General features: G+C 50.4%; 1 protein-coding gene across 3 annotated transcripts in view; it reads right to left on the reverse strand.

Annotated features, from left to right (window-relative positions):
• Nucleotides 1-24,899, reverse strand: part of COL18A1 (collagen type XVIII alpha 1 chain) — a 92,647-nt gene that overhangs the window by 40,243 nt on the left and 27,505 nt on the right. The window contains exon 1 of one of the 3 annotated variants that reach the window (XM_066259153.1): nucleotides 9,409-10,253. The exons of 1 other annotated variant lie outside the window; for it this stretch is intronic. In XM_066259153.1, coding sequence (XP_066115250.1) covers nucleotides 9,409-10,225 — 817 coding nt within the window. In that variant the 5' untranslated portion in view covers nucleotides 10,226-10,253. Of the gene's footprint in view, nucleotides 1-9,408; nucleotides 10,254-24,899 lie in introns of those variants that run through there. One more of the 3 variants, XM_066259154.1, reaches the window with a different exon arrangement.

The following is a 24,899-nucleotide window of genomic DNA, read 5'->3' on the forward strand; positions in this document are numbered from 1 at the left end:
AGGAGTACTAACCATTTGGGTGGAGGGCAATGCTACCTAATTGTGCAGCAAGTGTGGTTGCTGCTAGATTCAGGACAGACACCAACTCAGGAAGAGACCAGTACATCGGCAACTTACCGCATACCACTTGACCAGGCGGAGCCTGAATTCTGGGGCAGAAGTTAGCCAAGAGGCCTGACCCCAAAGCCTTTCATCTCGAGACTCCCCTCATTTAGAATCTGGGGGGGGTAATACCTCCAAAGTGTGAGTCACACAGGGGAGATGTGCTTCTGGGAGGGGCTGTGGTGTGTAGGTGTTCTGAGGAAGGTTGCAATGAGCGAGTACATGTGAGTGTGTGTGTATCTATGTCTGTTTATGTGTGATGGGCACCTGGGGTCCAGCTCACCAGCAGGGCCAAGCCAGCCTCGCAATTCCTGGGGCAGACAGATAGGGAGGAAATGCGGAACCCCAATTTCCTAAGGCAAGTTGTCTTTCAAGAGTCCCTGAAAACAAAAATGAAAACAAGAGAAAGGGCCATCGCAAGGGGACATGCACTGTGGGTACTGCCAGGGCCAGTTTCCCGGGGTCCACAGTGAGGCTCTGCATGGCCCTGACTTTCTGCCATGTGGCCAGCACTGCCAGCCATCTGGGGCTCCCCTTGGCCTTGCCCTCATCCCTCATGCAGATGGGAAGTGGGGGATAGCCAGGTGCAACACAGGCAGCAGCTTCAGTGTAACAGCGGCCTGGCCTCGGTGCCTGCTGAGAGTGAAGGACCCCTTATGAGAGGAGGGGGCCCTATAAGAAGACCCTTTCCTGTTGGAGATGAGCGGTCACTTCCTGCTCAGAGACAGATTGCTGTCCACCAGGATGGCGATTGCTATGATGGTCCTTTTGTATCAAAAGTACCCGGGGCCTAAGTGTCAAGTCAGGGAGAGGTTTCAGATTGGGAAATAGGTCTCTCACCAGCGTGGGTGCCAGAGCCATTGTGTCCTGACTCAGCTGTCCCCATTGTTCACAGACATGCTCCACCACCACCTCTCCTTATACAGAGATAGAAAATTTCCAAATTAATTGAGAATCCAAAATGCAGTAGCTGTTGACTCTCTGGGCTGGAAGACAGCAGCATGTTATATAGGCAGCTCCAAGGACCCCAGAGAGAGATTCATGAGCAGTTCCTTCCTGACATTCTCCTGTTTTTTCTCCATGAAATTCTACAAGTTCCCATCAGAGCAAGTCTCTGAATGCCATGGGCATAAGATCACTGACAAGTTCTCCAGTTCAGACACCAGGAGCATGAGCAGAGGATGTGGCCACTTCCCTGTGAGGCGTTTGGCAGCTGCTATGCTGGAGGCGTGGCCCAAGGCACTGGCCCTACTGTCTTGGGCAAGAAACCAACATCTCTCCAAGAAGTGAACGTCGGCTCTTTGACAGCTCAGAGAAATGCCTTCACAGAATGCAGTGTCCCGGAATGTGGTGGGCAACAACTCTGGCAAGCCAGGGCCCATCTTGGGGCCACATTCCCCTCTCGGATCAAGAAATTGAGGAAGTTGCCTAGTTGAAGGCAGTTTTCCTTTCAGCAAAGAGGCTAGCTACGACCAAGTGGGATTTATCCCAGGTATGCAAGGCTGGTTAAACATTGGAAATCAATGAACACAATGCATCACATCAAAGCTAATGAAGAAAAATCACAAGATCATATCAAAATTGCAGAAAAAGCACTTGACAAAATCCAATATCCATTCATGATAAATACTTTCAGTGAACTAGGCATAGAGCAGAATTTCCTCCACTTGATAAAAACTATATACAAAAACCTACAACTAACATCATATTTAGATCAGGTACAAGGCAGGAATGTCCCTGCTCTCCACTTCTTTTCAGCATAATATGGAAAATCCTAGCTAATGAAATAAGACAAGAAAAGGAGAGTACACGGATTGGAAAGAAATAAATAAAACTGTCTGTCTGCAGATGATATAATCGACGATGTAGAAAGTTCAAAAGAATTAACAACAACAATAAAAAAAAATACCCCACACCCTAGAACTAATAAGCGATGATAGTAAGGCTGAAGGGTATGGTATAAAAAAATCAATCACCTTCCTATATGCCAGCAATGAACATGTGGCATTTGAAAATAAAAGCAGAATGCTATTTACAGAATACCAAAATTAAATACTTAGATACAAGTCTAACAAAATATGTACTAGATCTATATGAGGAAAACTACAAAACTTTAATAAAAGAAATAAAAAAAGAACTAAATAAATGTAGAAATATTCCACATTCAAGGATAAGAAGACTCAATATTTTCAAGATGTCAGTTCTTCCCAACTTGATCTCTAAATTCAAGGCAATCCCAATCAAAGACTCAGGCAGTCATTTTGTAGCTATCAACAAACTGGTTCTAAAGTATATCTGGAGAGACAAAGACCCATATTAGTCAACACAACATTGAAGGAGAAGAACAGTTGGGTAACTGACTCTACCTGAACTTCAAGTCTTACTCTAAACCCACAGTAACCAAGAGAGTATGGCATTCCTGAAACAACAAAGTGATTACTGAAACAAAATAGAGAACTCAGGAATAGATCCAAATAAATACAACCAGCTGATCTTTGACAAAGGAGTAAAGGCAATACCATAGAATAAAAATGATCTTTTCAACAAATGGTGCTGCAACCAGTGGACACCAACGTACAAAAAAATTAAATATAGACACAGACCTCATACCTTTTACAGAATTAACTCAAAGTGGATCACGACCTAAATGAAAAATGCAAAACTATAAAACTCCTACTAGATAACATAGGGAAAACACTTGATGGCCTTGGATATGGCAGTGACTTTTTAGATAAAACATCAAAGGCACAATTTATGAGAATATATTATTGCTAAACTGGACTTTATTTAATTTCTTTCAAATTAGAAACTTCTGTTATGCAAAAAGTACATTAAGAGAATGAGAAGACAAGCCACAGACTTGAAGAAAATATTTTCAAGACATGTTTCTGATAAAAGATATATCCAGGCCCTGGCCGGTTGGCTTAGCGGTAGAGCGTCGGCCTGGCGTGCGGGGGACCGGGGTTCGATTCCCGGCCAGGGCACACAGGAGAAGCGCCCATTTGCTTCTCCACCCCCCCCCCCCTCCTTCCTCTCTGTCTCTCTCTTCCCCTCCCGCAGCCAAGGCTCCATTGGAGCAAAGATGGCCCGGGCGCTGGGGATGGCTCCTTGGCCTCTGCCCCAGGCGCTGGAGTGGCTCTGGTCGCGGCAGAGCGACACCCCGGAGGGGCAGAGCATCGCCCCCTGGTGGGCAGAGCGTTGCCCCTGGTGGGCGTGCCGGGTGGATCCCGGTCGGGCGCATGCGGGAGTCTGTCTGTCTCTCCCCGTTTCCAGCTTCAGAAAAATACAAAAATACAAAAAATATATATATATATATATCCAAAATATACAGGAACACTCAAAACCCAGAAGGAAAACAAACAACCCGATTAAAAAATGGGTCAAAGATCTGAACAGACACCTCACCAAAGGAGATGTAAATATGGCAAATAGGCACATGAAAAGATGATCCAAATCACACTCATCAACAATGAGATACCACTTCACACCTATTAGAATGGCCAGGATGCGGAGCAACAGGAACTCTCATTCCTTACCGATGGGAATGCCACACAGGTGCAGCCACATTGGAAAACAGCTTGGTACTTTCTTACAAAATTAACATACTCTTACCCTACAATCCAGCAATCACACTTCTTGGTATTTACCCAAAGGACTTGAAAACTTGTTTCACATAAAAACCTGAACATAAATGTTTATAGAAGCCTTATTCATAATTGCTCAAACTTGAAAGCAACCAAGATGTCTTTTGATAGGTGAATAAACAAAGAAACTGGAACATTTAAACAATGGAATAATATTCAATGATAAAAAGAAATGAGTTATGAAGCCATAAAACAACGTGGAGGAAATGTTAATGCATATTAAGTTAAAAAAAAAAGCCAGTTTTATAAAGCTACATAATATATTATTCCAAGCCTTTAACATTCCAGAAAAGGCAGAATAGTGGAGATAATAAAAAGTTCAATAGTCAGTAGGGGTTGGGGAAGGGAGGAATGAACAGGTGGAGAATAGAGGATCTTTAGGGCCATGAAACTACTCTGTGTAATACTGTAATGATGAACACACGTCATTATACAGTTGTCCAAACCCATAGAACATACAACATGAAGAGTAAATCCTAACACAATCCATGAACTTGGACGATAATCGTGTGTCAGTGTAGGCTCATCGATTGTAACAAATGTACCATCTGGTGCGGATGTTGATGGTGGAGAAGGCTGAGTGTGTTGGGGGCGAGTGGAGGCATATGAGAAATCTCTACCTTCCCCTCAGTTTTGCAATGAACCTAAAACTGCTTTAAAAAAATAAAGTCTTGCCTGACCTGTGGCAGTGCAGTGGATAAATCATCAACCTGGAATGCTGAGGTTGATGGTTCGAAACCCTGGGCTTTCCTGGTCATGGCACACATGAGAATTGATACTTCCTGCTTCCCCCCTCTGTTTTCTCTATCTCTTTCTCTGTCTCTAATAAAAATGAATAAAATTTAAAAAAAAGTGAAACTCAATTTGAAATTAAAAATAAAGTCTTTTTTTAAAAAATGGGAATACAGCAAGAGGCAGCCTGACAGTTTTAAAAAATCAGGCAAATGATAACAGAAAGTAAAAAAATATTTCAACATTACAGGCAGACAAAACAGAATTCCAAGTTGAAAGCCATTAAAGTGGGACAAGGGGATACTTTTGGTGCACCACTGACCATCCACATGCACCCAACAACAGTGCCTCCAATACACAGCAAACTGCAACAGGTGGGTGGGAAGTTCTTGCTCAGGATGCTGACCCAGAGACACCTGCTTCCCTCTCTCTCCTGTTAGAATAGAGCACAAGTTCCTCAGGGACCCACAACGAGAAACTCTCCGAGCTGCAAAGTGAAGAGCGCTCGCACCTGTCGCTTTATTACCTACAGCAGAAGTGCAAGTCAAGTGTCTGGAGCAGGTGAACACCCTAACCTCAATATCAAAGAGAACAAATATCTCTGGGGACATCTAAGATAGTAATGCCTGACTGAAAGACTAATAAACATGGTGAGCAAATGGAGGCACCCCACGTCCCGGGGTGGGGACACCACGGACATGGCAACACAACTGTAATGTCCAACTCTGACTTCTTATCAACACCACCCACAAAGGCCTCAGAGGAAAGCTTCTGATGACCTAGAAGAGAAAACGCTGATGGATGGTCGGATGAATTTTTGAAATGTGTGTGAATTCCTAGAACGCAGGGCCAAGCATGCTGTCACCCAGCACCCATGTCAGGACCCACATGGGGTGCTTGAGCAGAATGCAAGAAACAAAGACGTGACTAGACGAAGAGCAGGGGCCATTAGGGCATCATCTGAAAGAGAGACACGCTGGAGACATCTACAGTTCTGCCATTGAGAAGGAGGGTAAAGAAAATACCAGACCACTCAAAACAGGAGCTTCTCTCTGCAGTTACAGGGAGATGTCTCAGACATGTTTAGGAAAAGAGAAAAGGTACACAGAATATGATCTCATTTATGCTAAATAAGAATCAAGAGTGCATGGATGTGAGCATGTACATGCATGTGCACACACATGCTGCAGTAGACAGAATAATGACCCCAAAGATGTCCTCACTGCAACATCTGGAACCTGTGACTGTGAGTTCACACAGGGAATGGGATTTTGCAAGTGTGATTACAGTGATGGCTGTTGAGATGGGAAGATTATCAAAGAGAACCACTCTAGCAGGGACAGAGAAAGAGGTACAATGAGGGAAGAAGAGAACCAGAGATGGCAGCATGAGACAGACCTGGCTGACCTTGTTGGCTCTGGAGATGGATGAGGCCATGGACCAAGAAATGTGGGTGGCCCTCAGAAGTTGGAAAGGGTGGGAACAGAATATCCCCCATAGCCTGCCGAGGAATTGCCCAGAAACACCTTCATTTGAGCCCAGTAAGAGGATCTCTGACTTCTGACCTCCAGGAGTTAAGATGATGTAACTGAGTGGTTGTAAGCCACTAAGTTTGTGGTCACTTATTACAGTAGTCCCAGGAAACTCCTGCACACACATCTATGCCAATACACAGAGGGGACAGAGGATGCCTGATCCTGGTCATGATGAGACTTGAGTTGCATTCAGCCTTCTCTTGTGCAGCTTGGATCTTGATGACAATGTGTCCACAGCTAGTTCTGGGATAAAAACCTGACACAGGAGAGAAGCAGCGAGGGCAAGGTGAGGGGAGAGTGGTCCTGAGGGTGAGAGCAGGGGATGAGGGAGCCCCCCCCCGGGCTGGTATGTGCTGCTCTGCACACTTCCTCTTCCTCAGGACCAAGGGTGCAGGTCAACAGAACCTGCCCCTTCCAGGAGGGTCTCCCCACCATGCCCCCATCCTGTCCCTCTGACCCGAGCTCCTCCTTGCCTGACGTGGCAATCCCCTACTAGCCCACCCAACGTGGACACAGTGAGGACCTAGGTGGGACCTGCTCTGCCTTCCCTGGGTGAGGGCCTCACTTGCCTTTTTCTGTGGCTGACCCTGCACTGGGCCCTCAACAGTGCGCTGACCAATGGCCAGCTCTGGCTCCAGCACAGGGCTCCCAAGGTGGCCCTCTCCCTCCTGACCATCTCCTAGAGTCCCAGCCACTGGCTGGACTATCCCCCAGTCCCTCCCACACCCCATCTTGGCAGGGCAGGGGGTGGGACAGAGAGGAAGCAGTTACAGAGAAAGCCCTTCCAACAGCTGAACAGAGCTGAAGCCTTCACCTTAGGCTGGTGTGTTTGGAACCAGGTGACCTATCCACACCCCACTGGCCCACCATGAGGGGAGTGGGGGCTTTCCCCACCTGGGTCTGCAGCCACCCTGCAGGGCACACTCAAGAGGAGAGATGGAGAAGGTGGTGTGGCGGTCGAGACCCTGGGCAGTTCTGAACAGGCCCTGGGAAGGAAGCAGCACCCAGGCTCAGGTCTCCCCACAGAGATGTACCCCCACACACAGCCCAAGGACCTCACTAGGCCAGTGATGGTTGTACCCCAGCAATCCCCACTCACTAGGACTTCTATCACTGAGGGGAGCATTCACTAACACAGGGAACGGGCCTTCCTGGTTCTCTCCCTTCTCACCCGGCCTCTCTTGTCCTCTGCATGCCCCCCAGCACGCAGGGGTAGGAGGTCCAGGTGGTGAGCAGTTACCACTAAAAAGCCAAAGGAGGTAGAAAATGCCAGTGGGAGCCTCCTCAGCCAGGCCACAACCAGGAAGGTCCCGGTGAGTCAAACATCTGAAGCCCACCTCCAGCCCGAGGGGGCATGAGCAAGCAGTGAGCACTGATGGAAGATTCCTCAGGACCGTGCTTGGAACACAGCCTCCCTCACAGGCCAGGAACCCTGCCAATGGTGCAGATGTCCAGTGAGAAGTCCCCGTTAGGCCACTCGGCTGACCAGGCCAGCTGCACTTAAGAGAGGTTTCACACCCCACACCCCTATGTTGCGGAACCCTCACCCCCAAAGCAAACTGAGGCCTCGTCTTTGGCCAAGCAGCAGGGCTGGTGTATGCAGGCCTGCCTGTCCCCATGGAGGACACAGAAGAGGTGGGCTGTGGGGAGCGGTCAGGCTTCTTGACATGGAACCAGGGCCCTCCTGGCAGCATCATTCCTGTGAGGCAGCCCCTGCCACACAAACTTGGTGCAGACTGAGTAAGAAAGAGGCCCCTGCCAGCCCAATATTTGGGTGTTCCAGGCACAAAGTGTGTGTGGGAGGCAGAAACATGCAGCTCACTGTGGCCCCCAAATAAGAGCCTTCTATGCCTACAGCTCTGGACTCGGCCCCTGACTCCCCCACCCCAGCCCTGCCAGCTCGCAGGAACAGCACAGAGCCCCCCATTCTGCACATCTGGGCCCCCCTGAGGGGGCCTTGTGCGAGCTGTTCCTCAGCCAGACCCTCCCAGCCACTCTGGCTCATGAACAAGGCTCAGCCTCCCTGTCCCTCTGTCTGCAGCAGCCGTCAGCCACTGGTGGGCCCCTTCCCTGCTGCTGGGTATCACCCGTCACTGGCACTTGTTCCTGCCCTGGCTGGGGCCAGGGTGCTAGCCGCCCCCTCACTTTCCTTCAGGCCTGGTACAAGGTGCCAGAGAGCCACCCACACATCCCTCAGGGGCCCAGCAGGAGGACTCCCCCATCACGGTCCAGTGCAGCCACCCCACCCCCACTGGCCCCAGCTCCACAACCTAGTGACTGCAGAGACGGATGAGTGGTCAGGGCTGTTCTCCATAGGAAAGGAAGGGGAGGGGACATGCAGAACCTGACACAAATGGGGCCACGGCTCGTAAGAGCAACCGGGGAGCAGACTTGGGGTGTCTCAGAGGAGTAAATGAACTAGAATGCTGGGGCAGGGGCCACTCCCCACACATCTGCCACGGTCATGCACAGAACCTAGGGTGGTGTAAGGCCTCTCCAGCTTTCGGCCTTCCCCCTGCAAAGGGGCCACCACACTCCTCCTGCCTCTGAGGGTTCGGCGGGCACCTGAACATAAAGGCCCAGCACTAGGGCGGGGGGCTGGGGGGGGGTCCGTGCCAGTTTCACACCAACCTTGTCCAGGCTTGCGTGAATGGGCAAAAGGAAAGCATGGAGGTGGGCAGGCTGGCCGTTACCTGCAGCCAGCCCAATGAACACACAGTACCCATCCTCCTGGGCTGGGAGCGAGGCACAGGTGACAGGCAGCCTGTCTCTGTCCAAGTGGCTCCAGCATGAGTCCTCCAGGGCCTCACGGAACTGGTAACGGGGGGGGGGGGGGGGGGGGGGGGGGCAGGGGGCCTGTGCCACAGGGCGGGGCCAACAGCGGGCAGAAGAACCAGACGAGGAAGTGATGGCAGTGCGTCCGGAGGAGGCCCCACCAGACCCAATCGGCCTCCAGCACCTCCTCTCCGCTTGAGTGGCGAGGTAGTTGGGCAGGCAGCAGCTGCCAGCACGGTAGATAGGCTGAACTACAGGGGTCAGCCGGTGGGACCCTAGCAGTGCGGCGTTATTAGCAAAACCAGGCCCCACAGAATTAGCCATGGGAGGAACCCAAGTATCACTGTCCCCAGATAAAGCAGAGAGTGAGATTTGAGACAGAGTGGCAGCAGAGTCAGAGGACAGAGCCGAGGAGGCAGCGTGCATGCCCAGGGAACCCATCACCAAGGGGAATATAAGTGGCGTGCGCTTGAGGATGTCAAGGTGCTGGTGCTGGTGCTATTGGCCTGCACAGAATGCCACAGGCACAGCTCCTTTGCCTTCCAGATCCGGAGGCCAACCTGAAGACGGCAGCCTTCCCCAGGGAAGGGCCCCACCTGGCGTCTAGGAGAGAGCTCTACCTGGGGATGCTGGTGGCACTGAGGGCTCCCTGAGCAGTGCCCAGGGCCTGTCCAGGGAGGGAGGTGGCTGGGTGGAGACAAGCAGGCTGCCAGCATCAGTCCTCTGGGTATCCGGAGAGCTCAGGGACCCACTGCTCAGCCAGAGAGCAGTCCCATTCTCCTGAGGTGCACTGGAAGGCCCAGGAAGAATGAGGGGGCCTGTGGGGGGCACAGGTTCCGGTGTCTCCATCCTGGTAATATTCTCGGTAGGGGCAGTGTCATCCCACAACAGGACAAAGTTCCGGATACCCATAGCCACATTCAGGATCTTGGCTGCGACGCCAGCAATATTCTCTTCCTTTGTGTCCGGACTCGTAGTGGAAGCAGCGGAGGCAGGAGGAGAAATGGAGGCAGGAGGGGAAGTGGAGGCAGGAGGAGAAGTGGAGGCAGGAGGGGAAGTGGAGGCAGGAGGGGAAGTGGAGGCAGGAAGGGAAGTGGAGGCAGGAGGGGAAGTGGAGGCAGGAGGGGAAGTGGAGGCAGGAGGGGAAGTGGAGGCAGGAGGAGAAGTAGAGGTCTCGTCCTGGTCCAGGAGCAGCTCAGTGCTGGTAGGGGTTGTCCCAGGCTCGGTGGGGCCATCCTGAGGGGCCACATGTGTGATGATATCCTTTGTGGGCTGCACAGGTGGGTTGCCTGAGGGCATGGAGCGCAGTGAGGATGTGGGTCTACTTGTAGAAGGAGCCAACCACAGCCAGTCCAGCAGATCAGCCCGGGCAGCAGCAAGGCAGCAGGTGAGCAGCAGCAGCGGCAGGCCAAGGCGGCCGCTGGGGTCGGGAGCCATCAGGGCTGTGTGCACCGTGCAGAGGGGAGGGTGGGGAGGCGTCTGCAGTCTGGGAGGTGGGGCCAGCCTAGCTCCCGCCCTCCCCACCCACAGCCTGCAGCCAGTAATCCCATTCAAGTTTCCAGGAGGCTCTTTCTTCCCCCTTTTTCCTCTCCCAGAAGACAAAAAGACAGTAAACTTTAAATCAAAGTGAACTTGAGAACTTCGCACACCCCCTTAAAGCAGCCACAGATTCCAAGAGGCCAGAAGGACATTGAAGCCGTCACAATGGAATTCCCAGTTCCCCGGGCTGGGCACTGGAAGAAGCCTTGCTGTTCCTCACCAGACTGCAGCTGGGTCTTGTGCTGTCATGTGTGAGAATGGGGCTCTGGGCCAGCACTCTGGGTCCCAGGGGAAGCTTCTGGAAGGATGCTTTTCTGGCTGTGGCCTGGGCACCTTCTACAGAGCCCAGCTTCAAGAGAAGATACCTGGCACAGCCCCCTTGGTGTGTCTGCTCTGGACAGGGCTGGGAACCATAGCCCCCAGCCCTGCCCACCACCACACTCTGCTCTCAGAGTTGCCATAGCTGAGAACAACCCAGGAAGCCTGGCCTGGGGCCACTTCCCTGCAGGCAAACTGAAATTTGTTGTAAGTCCAGTTCTATCGGAACTGTTGCTTCTGAGACGTTCAACATCCTAGGAGGAGCCCTGAGGGACTTGGGCTCCCACCTGCTTGGAGATGCTACTCCTCAGCCTGCCTGCCCCCCACCCCCCACTCCTCGCAGACGCAGGCCTGTCCTTGGCTCCTCTCATCAGAGACCACTCTTCGGGTTCAAGCACTGGTGCCACACGGCCTTTTACAACACCCCATCCCTTTCTTCATTGGTTAGAAAGGCCCCCTTGGCTGACCCTGCTCAAATCACTTTCATCAGCACTTTTCAGAGTGGAGCGGGGGTTTCTAAATTAATCCCTGAGAACTGCTTGAAAGGGAGGGAACACAGCAGCAGTTGGGTTTAATAAATACCAAGGGAAAGCAAGAAAGATTATGAACTGTACTGAGACTGGGTGCTGCCACTGATAGCAGGCTCCATGGATAGATGTCTTCTCCTACTACCTCCGACCCCCAGGTCTGTCTCAGTGTGGACAGCAGGGACTGCCAGGCCATCCGAAGTCCATGAGATGGGGCTGGTGAGGCAGCCCTGCCCACAGCTCAGGAGCCAGCCCAGCGTGGGGCCAGGCCCCACCTCCTCTAGGCTCTGTCTTCACCAGGCACCTCTTCTGGGCGTGTCTTAGGAAAGGACGGGATCTGGGGCATTGCTGCTGCTCCAGAAGGCATGAGCCAGGCTAGCCTGCAGCTGGACAGTTCCCATTGTATCCCAAATCTTTCCTTTATAAAACCTCAGGTAACATTTCCTTCATCCAAAACACTAAAAGCATGCTGCTATGTAGCCGTAAGTCCTGCCAGTGCCTGCTTTGGGGATGCCTCAGAGTTATGTGTGCTGGTGTCTGACTTTGATTATGGCAGTCACCCTTCGTACGCAGCCAGGCCAACCCCAATGCCCAGCACCCACCCTCTGTGCTGTCCTGCCAGAGTGAGGGTCCCCAGCCCTGGGCAGCAGCAGGAGAAGTAAGGGTGGGGGTGGGCTATGTATCAGCACAAGGACCCCAGTGGAGAAAAATTGCTCCAAGGTCTGTCCCATCCAGCACCTCATAGCAGGGCTGTTCATAAAGCAGAGATGTTCTGCCCACAAGGCAAAGTGACAAGTGCCCGCCTTCATTCTGTGTACCTGTGCCTGGCATGGCCGTCAGCCAGCGTATGAATGAAGAAACTGAGGGAGGGAGACCAGAGGCATGGCTCCAGATTATAGAGCCCAATAGAGGAGAGCCAGATGGGACTACACACGCACATTCTGATGCTCACATAATCATATACACTCACACTTCCACACTGGTTTTATTTATTTATTTATTTATTTATTTATTTTAATTTTTTTTGTATTTTTCTGAAGCTGGAAACAGGGAGAGACAGTCAGACAGACTCCCGCATGCGCCCGACCGGGATCCACCCGGCACGCCCACCAGGGGGCGGCGCTCTGCCCACCAGGGGGCGATGCTCTGCCCCTCTGGGGCTTCGCTCTGCCGCGACCAGAGCCACTCTAGCGCCTGGGGCAGAGGCCAAGGAGCCATCCCCAGCGCCCAGGCCATCTTTTGCTCCAATGGAGCCTCGGCTGAGGGAGGGGAAGAAAGAGACAGAGAGGAAGGAGAGGGGGAGGGGTGGAGAAGCAGATGGGCGCCTCTCCTGTGTGCCCTGGCCAGGAATCGAACACGGGACTTCCGCACGCCAGGGTGACACTCTACCACTGAGCCAACCGGCCTGGGCTCCACACTGTTTTAACCACCACATTCCACACTAGATCTCACGTGTGCTCTGCGCACCAGCTGTCCATCCCTTCTGCCTGAATCCCCCCTCACCCCACCTTCTCCAGGCTGCACCGGCATTCTCAGCCTGCCCTCCACCCGCTGCACTGCATGCAGCAGCGAGAGCAGCTCTGTTGAAGCAGGCCTGAAGTCGTGTCCTCAGCTCAGAACACTGAGGATTCGATCAATGAGTGCCATCCAAGGGGCAGTGCTTGGATGTTTGGAGTCAGTATTCACGTTTTTGGACAGCTGAATATTGTGTCCCCTCTTGACAGGGGGGGCATCCCATATGCCAACATCTGTGTCTCAGCAAGGCCTTGTTACCAACATTAATACCCATGATGCCCAGAATTCTTAGAAATGCCCAGCGAATAGTCTAAAAAATTCACTGCCTCTAACATGATTTTATGCCTAAAGCATGTCTAGAAAAATCGCAGGACAGAAATTCCAAAGGCCCTCCCTCATCTCCTTCCTGGATGAGAGAGAAAACTATGGGTTCATTTGTGGCAGAGCCTGACTCCCTGTTGGGGGCTGGGCTGCCACGTTATCAGTTCAATGGCCCTGGGCACTCAGTTATTCCCTGGGACAACATGGTGTCCAGGCATAGCCAGGAGCGAGGACCAAGGAGCCGTGGCTACAGAGGAGGAACAGCGGCTGTTGCCCAGGTTGGGGGCAGGCTATCCGGGAGGGCAGCAGCAACCCCTCTACCCTGAGCCAACCCTGCAAGCTACAGGGCATCCCTCTGCCTGAACACTCCAGGCCACGCCCTTCTTGCCCACTTCTGGGGCCACTGCCACATCCAAGCACTTGCAGAGCACCACCTGCCTGCAGAGCTGTCTGGTGACTGTCCCATGCAGCCAGAGGAATGCACTGGGCATCTCTGCCTGAAGGTTCTGCGATATTATCAAACAGTGAGGGTGCTTTACAATGGAGAGGAGAGTTCTGGGCCTGAGTGGAGACAGCTAAACAGCACTGTGAGTCACAGGGTGGCAGTCATCTTCATGAGGTTCTGAGAGCATCCTTGGAATGAACCAGTAGAACACTCACTGTGTCTAGTGAGGGCTGCTGACCACCAGCAAAGCACCTTTCTCTGCCTTCACTCCTCCTCACACAAGGACCTCCTGTCCTGCCGGAAATGCCCTCCTCTTCTCTGTCCATGACACACACAGCTTAGGGTCCCAGTCCACCGACAACCTCCACACCTTAACCCACCCTCAGGACTCTCCACGTGTATGTGTGTCTGTGTCTAAGCGTGGATGTGGTTGTGTCTCCGTATGCACATGTACATGCATGAGTGTACACACACGTAATGTGTTTGTGTGTGCACATACATGTGTGTTGTCTGTGCCTGCACACTTCCACGCACTCCCATGCAGATGGTTTTCTTGGGATTCCCAGTCCAACACGGAAAGCCCTGCCAGGCAGGGCTTGATGGTCACCCCTGGGCCTTCACAGCTGCACAGCACGTGGCCTGGGGAGGGGCTTTAGAATTCTGTACATGGAAGGTGAGCACACTCCTTCATTTGCATGGCCTCACTTTGAATAAGCCCCAAATCCACCACCTTCTGAGTGCTTCCAAGCCCTCTCAGGTCCCTCTGTGTGCCACCCCAGTCTTTCACATGCCCGTCTTGGGCCGGCATCCAGGGCACAGGGGCACCATCCTCACTTATCCCCAGAAGCGGCACTTGGGATTGCTCCCCCTCCAGCACCATGGGGATGAGGGCCACCATGCCTTCCTTGAGGAGTCCCGTCCTGCATGAACCCAGCACCAGTCTCTTCTTCCCGAAGGCCCTGCCTCCCTCTGTGGGAGATACTCCCCGCCTCTCGCCCTTACCTGAGCCAGGGTTTGTTCTGTCTTGTTGGCCTGTCTGGTCTGGATTCCTAAATAATGTGGTCTTTTATTTTCATTTTTAAAAAGTAATAAACACCCACATGTGACAGAGAAAACTGGCTCTGAATATAAGGACGTGAGCCTACCTTAAGACTCATGCCCTGACAGTGAGCTTCAGAGACTGGTGTTCATTTTGTTCAACACTCAGAAACTCTTCTCACCCCTCATGCTGAGGCCCCGACCTAACCCTTCAGACTGTCCCCTGCCCGTGGTTGCTCCCTGAGTCAGTAGTGTCCTGCAGAGACCCCTCCTCAGGTGCACTGCAGTCCTCTCTCTTGCTCTTCCCTTGGGGACCAGAGACTGTCAGGAGACACATGGGCCTGAGAGGAGCCAGCCAGCCTTGCCAGGTGTCCATGTCCCCTGACTGATGACCAGCCCAGCCCTGTCAGGTGTCCTTGAGCCCCCACTGAACGGACCCAAGAAACCACATTCCCAGCACTCACTGCCCAGGGACAAGCTCTGTGAGTGGAGGACATGTGGTCATCCATCCAGGGTACTCACCAAAAACCCGAATGCAAATGTGAGGAAGCAGCTGGACATGGCAGCCGGTGGGCATTTCATTAGACCGCTGGCTGGACTCTCCATAAATGTTCCTGTCGTGAAAGACAAGGTGGGAGAGGCTGCGCAAGAGTAAGAAGGCTGAGCAGTCATGACCAGCAGTGCAGTGCTCAGGCTGCTGTGGCCCCAGGGCCACGGAGCTGCCAGCCAGCTTTGTGCAGGACAGGGGACGGCACTGAAATACGGTCTGAATGTCAGAGGACAGAATGGAGCTGGTGTGAGCATCTTTGCTTTAGGAGATGTATGCAGAAGTTTGAGGGCATTGGGCCAGGACGCTGTAATACACTTTACCAAGAAGACACATGTCCTTGCACGTCGTGTGTGTGTGTGTGTGTGTGTGTGTGTATGTGCGTGCGCGCACGTGCGCGTGCTCTCATGCATGAATATGGGCATGGACGGGTGAGAAAATATTGATGAATATCAACTGATGAATCGAGGTGAAGACACACCTGAGCAAACACCACACCATCCCCTCAAATTTTCAGTGTGTTTGAAGTGTTCTAAAGTTTGTAAGGAAAGAGACTTCTCCCCCACATCGTCTTAGAACCCCCTCTCCATCAGCATTATCTCAGGAAATGCAGGTGACTCAGTGGAGGGTGGGAAGACCTGCTCCTCAAGCACGTCCGCCCCATGACCCGAGCCCCCACGGAGGGGTTAACCCTGCTGAACCTTCAAACCAGAGGGGCTGGGAGAGGTGTGGGGCCAGTGAGGCACTAGTTTCTCTAGACATTGTAATTTATAAGTTCACTTATGCGAAATAAAAGATCTGAAGTGCTCTCAAAGTCACATTTTAGAATTCACAGAAATCATTCAAGCTTTATCCCAAAACAAAGCAGAACTTTTAAAAATTCCTTTAAGAACCAACGGTTCTCCTTTCTTTGCTCTTTTTCAAAGACTGGCTATTCGGGGTGAATTAATATTAGGATTGGTTTGCCAATTCCCATAAAAACATCAGCGGGGATTCTGATCAGGCAGTGTTGGCTTTGGAGGGTGTCTGGGGGAGAGGTGCTGTCTTAACAATGGGAAATCTTCCAACTGGTGAACACGAGTGTTTTCACATTTATTTAGATCTTCCTCCATTTCCCTCTAAGTTGCTTTTTTAAAGTTTTCAGAGTATACATTTGCATCTCTTTGGTTACATTTATTCTAAAGTATTTTATTATTCTTAATGCTTTTGTAAATGTAAGTTTTTCAAATTTTATTTTTGGATTATTCATTGTAAGTGTACAGAAATACAATTATTTTCTTTAAATATTGATCTTGTATCCTGCAACCTTACAGAATTTATTAATTAGTTTTAATAGTTTTTATAGTGGATTCCTTAGGGCTTTGTATACACTTCTCACAAAAATTAGGGGATATTTTATCACTTAATATTAATTTTGAAATATTCCCTATTTTTGTGAGCAGTATACATACGACATGGTGAAGAAAGCACAATGCCGAACAGAAATGGTGAGAGGGGCACCCTTTTCTGTGTGATGATAGGTGAGAACTTTTATAAGGTTGAGAAAGTTCCCTTCTGCTCCTATTTTGATGAATTTATTTTTTATCATGAAAAGGTGTTAAATTTTGTCAAATGTCTTTTCTGTGCCTACTGAGATGATCACATGATTTTTATTTTTATTCTACTGATACAATGTAATTATCAATTTTACTAACATTAAAACAGCTTTGCATTCCTGGGATAAAGTCCACTTAGTCATAATGTATAACTGTCCTATGTTGCTGGATTTGATTTGCTAGTATTTAAGGACTTTTGTGTCCACATTGACAAGAGATATTGGTATGTAGTTTTTTCTTTTTGTGTGGGACACCTTTTTCTGTGTTTTTTTTTATCCAGGTAACACTGGCCCCATAAAATGAGTTAGGGTCCCTCTTTTTTATTTTTAATTTTTATTTTTTTAAAGATTTTACTTATTCAATTTTCAGAGAGAGAGAGAGAGAGAGAGAGGAGCAGGAAGCATCAACTCCCATATGTGCCTTGACCCAGGGTATCAAACAGGCGACCTCAGCATTCCAGGTCGACGCTTTATCCCACTACGCCACCACAGGTCAGACGGGTCCCTCTTTTTTAAAATGTTTGCTAGAATTCAGCAGTGAAGCTGAGCTTTCCTTTATGATTAGTTTTTGGATTATTAAATCAATCTCTTCACTTGTTAAGATCTATTCAAACTGTTTATTTCTTATTGAGTTTCAGTAGTTGGTGTCTTTCTAGGAACAAAATTATCTAATTTGTTGACATACGGTTGTTCATAGTAAGAGGTTAGAACATTGTTTAGGGGTTAGAACAAATCTGAAGAATTCACAGTTCCTAATCTAAGTAACCAAGACAGTGTGGTACTAGCACAAGGACAGACATAGAGATCATTGGAATAGAATTGAGAGTTCTGCAATAACTCATACATCTATGGCCAATGGATTCTCGACAAGAGTGCCAAAACCATCCAGTGAGGAAAGAATAGTATTTCAACAACGGGACTGAGACAGCCTAACCAGGCGGTGGTGCAGTGGATAGAGCATTGGACTGGGATGCCAAGGACCCAGGTTTGAGACCCGAAGGTCGCCAGCTTGAGTGCAGGCTCATCTGGTTTGAGCAAAAGCTCACCAGCTTGGACCCAAGATCACTGGCTCAAGCAAGGGGTTACTCGGTCTGCTGAAGGCCCGCAGTCAAGGCACATATGAGAAAACAATCAATGAACAACTAAGGTGTTGCAACAAAAAACTGATGATTGATGTTTCTCATCTCTCTCCGTTCCTGTCTGTCTGTCCTTCTCTCTGACTCTCTCTCTGTCTCTGTAAAAAAAAACCAACAACAACGGGACTGGGATAATAAGACTGTCACAGGCAAAACAATGACGTTAGACCCTTATATCACACCACACACAAAATTAAATTAAAATGGACCAAAGACCTAAATGTAAAAGCTAAAACTATAAAACTCTTAAAACAAAACGTAAAACTAAATCTTCATGACCCTAGATTTGGCAAAGGATTCTCACATTTACTACAAAATGCCTAAGCAACAAAAAATAGAAAAACTGAACATCATCAAAATTTAAAAGTTTTGTGCTTCAAAGGACAACATCAAGAAAGTGAAAAGGCAATCCACAGTTGAGAGAATATATTTGTAAATTGTGTATCTGATAAAAGACTTGTATCTAGAATATATTATAAAAAACTCCTACAACTGGACAATAAAAGGACAAACAATGCAATTTAAAAGTGGGCAAAGAATCGAACAGATATTTCTCCAAGGAAGACCTATAAATGGCCAACAAGTATGTGAAAGAATGCTCAACGTCACTAGTCATTAGGGAAATACAAATGAAAACCACAATGAGATACACCTTTCATTAGGATCAGAGATGGATTTAATGGGGGCGCAAGCCCTGGGCCCCAACTTCTGAAGGGCCCCGCAAACCCCCAACTTTACACTGTTTTCTAATGACCCCAAGTTTGATTTCATTTGTGTAATTTTAACATTCATAGTATATATTTTTTACTTATTTAAAAATATGGTTAACATGTATTGGGTTTTTTTGGTGTTTTTTTTTTTGTATTTTTCTGAAGTTGGAAACAGGGAGGCAGTCAGACAGACTCCCGCATGCACCTGACTGGGATCCACCCGGCATGCCCACCAGGGGGCGATGCTCTGCCCATCTGGGGCATCGCTCTGTTGTAACCAGAGCCATTCTAGCGCCTGAGGCAGAGGCCACAGAGCCATCCTCAGCGCCCGGGCCAACTTTGCTCCAATGGAGCCTTGGCTGCGGGAGGGGAAGAGAGAGACAGAGAGGAAGGAGAGGGGGAGGGGTGGAGAAGCAGATAGGTGCTTCTCCTGTGTGCCCTGGCCGGGAATCGAACCTGGGACTACTGCGCACCAGGCCAACGCTCTACCACTGAGCCAACCGGCCAGGGCCGGTTAACATGTATTGTTATTTTCCCTGCCTCTCTCTTTTTTTAAGGGGTCCAATATTTTTTTCTGTGCCCAGGGCCTCAACCGACCTTAATCTGCCTCTGACTAGGATGGGCTAGAATAAAAAAGCCAGAGAGTAACAAGTGTTGGAGAGAGTGTGGAGAAATTGAGACCCTCACATTTCACTGCTGAGGATATAAAATGGGCAGCCACTTAGGGAAATAGTCTGGCCATTCCTCAAACTGTTAAACACAGAGTTACCCTATATCCCAGAAATTCCACTCTAGGTGTACACCCAAGAGGAATGAAAACATGCCTCCAAACACAAAAACAATTGCACACAAATGTTTACAGCAGCATTACTCACATCAGCCAAAAGGTGGAAACAAAGCAAATGTCTATCAACTGCTGAATGGATAAACAAAATGTGGCCCGCCCACACAATGGAGTATTCCTCAGCCATACAAAGGAGGAAAGTACCAACTCACAACAACATGGGTGAACCCTGGAAATGTTATGAAGCCAGATACAAAAGGCCACATATTGTATTGTTCCATTTATACAAAATGTACAGAATAAACCCATAGAAAGTAGGTTAGTGGTTGTTCAGGGCTGGGGGTAACAACTAAAGGTTTTTGTTTTGTTTTTTAAGTGATAAAGATGTTTTAAAATGGTTGTGATGATGGCTGCATGTATCTTGGAATATACAAAAACCCTGAACTGTGGGCTCTGAGTTAGTGAATTGTACAGTATGTGAATTGGATCTCAATAGAGTTGTTCAAAGAAAGAACCAAGAGAGACCGCATCAGATTTCAAACCACACAATCTGAAATGCTGTTTAATTTGCATTGATTTGATTGTTAGTGTGACTGATTTTTAAAATATATTTGATAAAAAGCATTTCTTTCCATTTCTTTCCTTTGTAAATTCCTGTTTAACTTTTATTCATTTTCTAAGGAGTATCTGTCATTTTTTAAAGGCTATGGGCTTGGACCTTGGTCATCTTTGCTGCTAATAAAGTTTCTGAAGCTTATCACCGGCCTCATTCAGGGGACACAGGGCTCCTGCCCAGCTCACAGTTTGCACACCAGAGCTGCTGTGGTTGCTTCTGTGCCCTCGAGGCTGGCATTTCCTGGGCGCCTACTATGTACAAGGCACATTAGGACCATGCTCCTCGGCCTAGAGAACGAAAATCTCACAACCAGTCATTACCATGGGCACTTCCATCAGGAAGATGGGAGTTCAGGGTGGGAGGGGGCTGGCCCCCAGTGAGCACGCCTTGGCTCCAGACCCCACACTACACCCTATCCTTGTGCACTGATTCTTCATCTTGTAGGAACATACTTTCCTTCATTCATTTAACAAATTCACTCCTACTGTATGCCCAGCCCTGCTCCAGGCACTGAACTACCTCAGTTACAGTGCAGGAAAAGCCCCACAAAGTGGACATGAAGGAGATCAACCAGGTGGGAGAGAGCAGAGGACAAACAGGGTGACCACCCCAGAATGGGATGTGGTACCAAGGGGCTGAGCCTCTTGGAAGATGATGGAAAATATCAGAAATGGGTCCTCCGATCCCCCCAGGAAGCATGTTACCCACCAAAGGACACCAAATTCCTCTGTGGTGACATGGCCTCCTGGGCAAACACCAGGAAGGGAACAGATAGCCTTGCAGGCCAGCAGAGATGACAATCCCCTTTCTAGGTCTCACTCCAGTGAGACCTGCTTAGCATATTCTTTACGAGGTGCAGAGTCCAAGTGCCCTGTCCGTGAACAAGGCCACACAACAGGGCACACGGGGGACAGTGTTTCTTTCAAATAAAGGTTCTTGACCCAGGAAGTTAATATTTGACCAGTGTTTTCACTGGAGCCTCCTGGACACCTGGTACCATAGAGTGTCACATCGTGGCTTCATCCTCCAGAGAAAAAGTGAACTCTAAATGTAGGTTCACCCTCACGACCCCCAAGTACAGTCACAGCCCAGCCATACCCTCATGACCTTCTAGACACACGAGAGCACATTGGATGACAGGCCGTGGCCAGGGAGGGCAGGTAGGTGACAGCACCACTCAGTATACCTTTACAACCCAAACGCTGAGCTGGGCTGCCAAGGGTGGGGGCAGAGGAGACGGAGAAGACGGAGACCAGCCGAGATGTTAAGCAGTGGATGGTCCAGTTAGGTTTTAAGAGTTTGGCAGGTTGCTCATTAACTGGATTTCCCTGGAGGCTGGAGGGCCAGCTCATGCACCAGGTTCCCACGGGGAGGGGGCAGGGAGCAGGGAGCAGCTGACCTGCTCAGTTTCCACCCATGACAATTGCACTCCAGTCTGATTGGGGTCACAGATCAAGCACCTCCCATGTGCCAACACCCCAAATCTGCCAACACGCCCAGGTCCCACACCATGGCCTTGGGCCTGGCCACAGCTCCATGGCTGACAAGGGTAGTTGAGAGACCCCAGACCCTACTCTGATCACAGACCACCACATGGGCAGTGCCCAGGACTGCTCCTCACCTCATTTCCAGCTGCATAGCAGATATCTAGAAATAGCTATTAACAGGGGGAACACAAGGGGTGGGGAGGTCACCCAGCATATAAAGGGTATATCCCTCATAGACTCAGAGGGAGGGGACCCACAATGCCATGTCAGCAAAGGGCCCTGCTGCCTCCACGGATTCCAGGATGGCACCACTTACAGGTACCACACTCAGGGCCCGAGCCACGGCCAGTCAAGGCAGGAGACTGATGCCCACCAGCTACAGCTGCCCTTCTTAATTTGATGTCCACCTGAGTCCTTGGATGCCCTGAAGGGCACTTCCTCAACAGCAGGACCCTCACTCATTCCATAGGGCCACGCCCTGGCAAGGAGAAGATGCCCAGTCTGCCTGACCCTCAGAGGACAGGTGTGAGTCAGCCACTCTGGGTTCAGACACAACAAGAACCAACCTTGGGCTAGCCCCCCTTCCCAAGCCTGAGTGCCAGCCCCACAGGGTTCTGCAGGGAAGCGGGTGGGCAGGGTGGTGCCCAGGCAGGGCACTGTGGACCCCGTGCTCCCGTCACCTCTTCTGCTGGGTCCCTGGGTGCTATGACCCAGAGGCTGACCGAGCGCATGCACATTGTGCCATGCCACAGGAACCTGGGGGTTTAGAAAGTGCCAAAGATGCTGCAGCAGGTCAAATGTGGCCTCAAAATATATGCCTGAAGTCCATGGCAACTGTGAACAGGACCTTCTCAGGAAAAAGGGTCCTTGCAGGTACAAATAGTTAAGGATCACGAGATGAGATGAGATCATCCTGAGTGGGCCCTGAATCCAATGATAAGTGTCCATAGAAAAGACAGAAAGGGAGAGACACATGCAAAAGAGAAGCCCCATGATGATGAAGAGACTGGGCTGATGAGGCCACAAGCCAGGGATGCCTGGAGCAACAGAAGCTGGAAGAGGCAGGAAGGACCCACCCTGAGAGATCCTGGAAGGGGCCTGGCCCTGTGACACCATAACCTCAGACTTCCAGCCTCCAGAACTGTGGGAATAAATTTCTGCTGTTTTAGGACCCCCGTGTATAGTAATTACAATGGCAGCCCCTGGAACTCACAGGAATGCGAAGGACAGGTGGGAGCAGTACAGGGGCTGAGGGGGGTGGGCAGGGGGAGAAATTAGCAGAACTCATTCAGAGCCCAAGTCTTTCTTAAGCTGACAGGGTGCTGACCCCGAGACCTGACCACTAGAAGTACTGGTGTCCTCGTCTGCAGTAGAAACAGCCCTTGTTTAGGCACCAGGCATACTGGGTACATGATTGTCTGTAAAAGGTGAGGCTGTGTGGAGCAGAGCAAAGGTCCAGTGGCCACCAACGCCAACTTGGCCCTCCTGGGGATGACCCATGGAACACAGCACTGGGACAGCCACTGATGGCAATGTCGAGAAGGAGAATTATACTTGGTCTTGTCACAGTTGCCTCTCATAGTCCACCTAGGCCCCTTGACAGTTCCAGTGCCATGGTGGCCTCTATTGGGACGTGGCCCCCCATCACTGCTGACTCACCTCATAAGAAGGTGACCTCATATACCGTATATGTATAAGATGTACCCTTTTTTGAAAAATTTGGGATCTAAGAACTGAATGCATCTTATACAGTGGTTGTAGATTTTGTTGTCCTTTTTTCAAATTTTGGGCCCCAAAATTAAAGTGTATCTTATACATGGGAGTGGCTTATACATGGAGAAATACAGTACATTGTATGGACCTTGGCTGCCTGCTTGGGGTCAGTGCAATGCACCCTTCACCTTTCTCTGGCCTCAGCCCAGTGGTCTGGCCCTTGCTTCAGGGTCAGGAAGCAGAGAAGCATGTGCCCTGACCCCACTGGGACTCTGGGGCCTCGTGGCCACAGACTCTACAGACACGGGCTGCGATGAGTTCCATTTCCTTCTCCTTGTGAAAACTTGACCTCACGGATGTGGGCAGGTATCAGTGTGAGAAACAACTGAAGAACCTGTCGGACCTCTCAGCAGCTTCTCCTGGTCACGGTGTGGATTTTACGGAAGGGAACAGGGAAGCAGAGAGGCATCCGCTACCCCGGGACGGAGTGGGAACAGGCAGACACTGGCGCTCGGGGGTTTTGTTTTAAACCATCAAAATGCCCAAATGCTCACTCCTGCCCACTCTGTACTCACAGCTGTCTGCAGGTTCCACCCAGGCTCCTGCCCTGCCCCACATCTCTCCCCCTCACGGCAGCAGCTCAAGCCTGCGCCCTGGACCTTCATTGCTCTCAGCCACTTTTCTCTGTGTATTTACAGTCTTTATCAGAGAAAGAAGCGGGTGTGTTTAACGTAGGGGACAAGAGAAACCATCAGAATCTCATGTAGTGGTCACGTGGAGGATTTCTGTCTGCCGCTGGCATTTTAATAAAACATGACAGGTGCCTCCCAAACTCAAACCTCTCACTCATCGCCGCCAACAGGTTTATCTCTAAACTGTGCTGGGCTAGAGGCACGTGACCTGGGTCCCAGCGCCAAGCTCAGCTTCGCACCTCTCACCCTTCAAACACCCACTGCTGGGAAACTATTTCTGGGAGAAAATGTCTCATTTCCTTAAAAAGATGGAGCAAACTACAGGAAACATGGTTCTCTCCATAAGGAAAGACCAGGCCCCTCCAGGAAAAGTACTCGTGCATCTCACTTTATTGTCTGTGAGGGGGAAGGAGAGGAGGCGCTGGTCTCCCCGTCAGCCAGCCCCACTCCACATGCCGGGGCCGCTCTGGCAGGACCTGCATGGGGAGGGGGGTGGTACACACCACCTTCTGTTGGCATCGCTCCCTCGCCCTGTATTTGTTCTATGAGATAAACCAGGGGGGTGAGAAGGACTGGGATCTAAAAGACAGAAAAGGGCGGGCATTTGAAGGTCCCTTCCACCCCAGAAAATGACAAGCTGGATTCTGAAGACAGGGATGAGAGTCCCGGAGGTCTGGGCAGATTCTGCGAGAGCAGTGCTGGGAGGTGGGCTCCTTCCAGGAAGGTCTGTGTCACCCCAGGGCCTGACCTGCAGGATGAGGACAGGAGTTGCCAGGGTCCATCCTGAGGGTGCAGTAAGGCCATCTACCAAAGTTTAGAACAACCACATCTCATCCAAATGCATGCATCCTCATTTGACCCACTCACCTTAATTGGGGAGAAGTTGGGTCCTCACCCAGCTCCAGCCCTGCTCCTACCTTCCACTTAACCTGGGGGCTTAGAAGCTGCTCTACCCTGGGCCTGGATCCTGGTGTGCTGGGCATGCCAGGGGTAGTGGTGGTCTGGCCTTAGGATTTTGAAAAGCTCCTGAGTGATTCCTACGGGCGGATGGGTGTGAAATAAATCACACAGACCCAGGCTGCTCGGGGCATGTAGGACAGACACCCAGGCTCCCGGAGCAAGAGATAGG

Source organism: Saccopteryx bilineata, chromosome 2, assembly GCF_036850765.1.
Source record: "Saccopteryx bilineata isolate mSacBil1 chromosome 2, mSacBil1_pri_phased_curated, whole genome shotgun sequence".
NCBI classification, from domain to species: Eukaryota; Metazoa; Chordata; class Mammalia; order Chiroptera; family Emballonuridae; genus Saccopteryx; species Saccopteryx bilineata.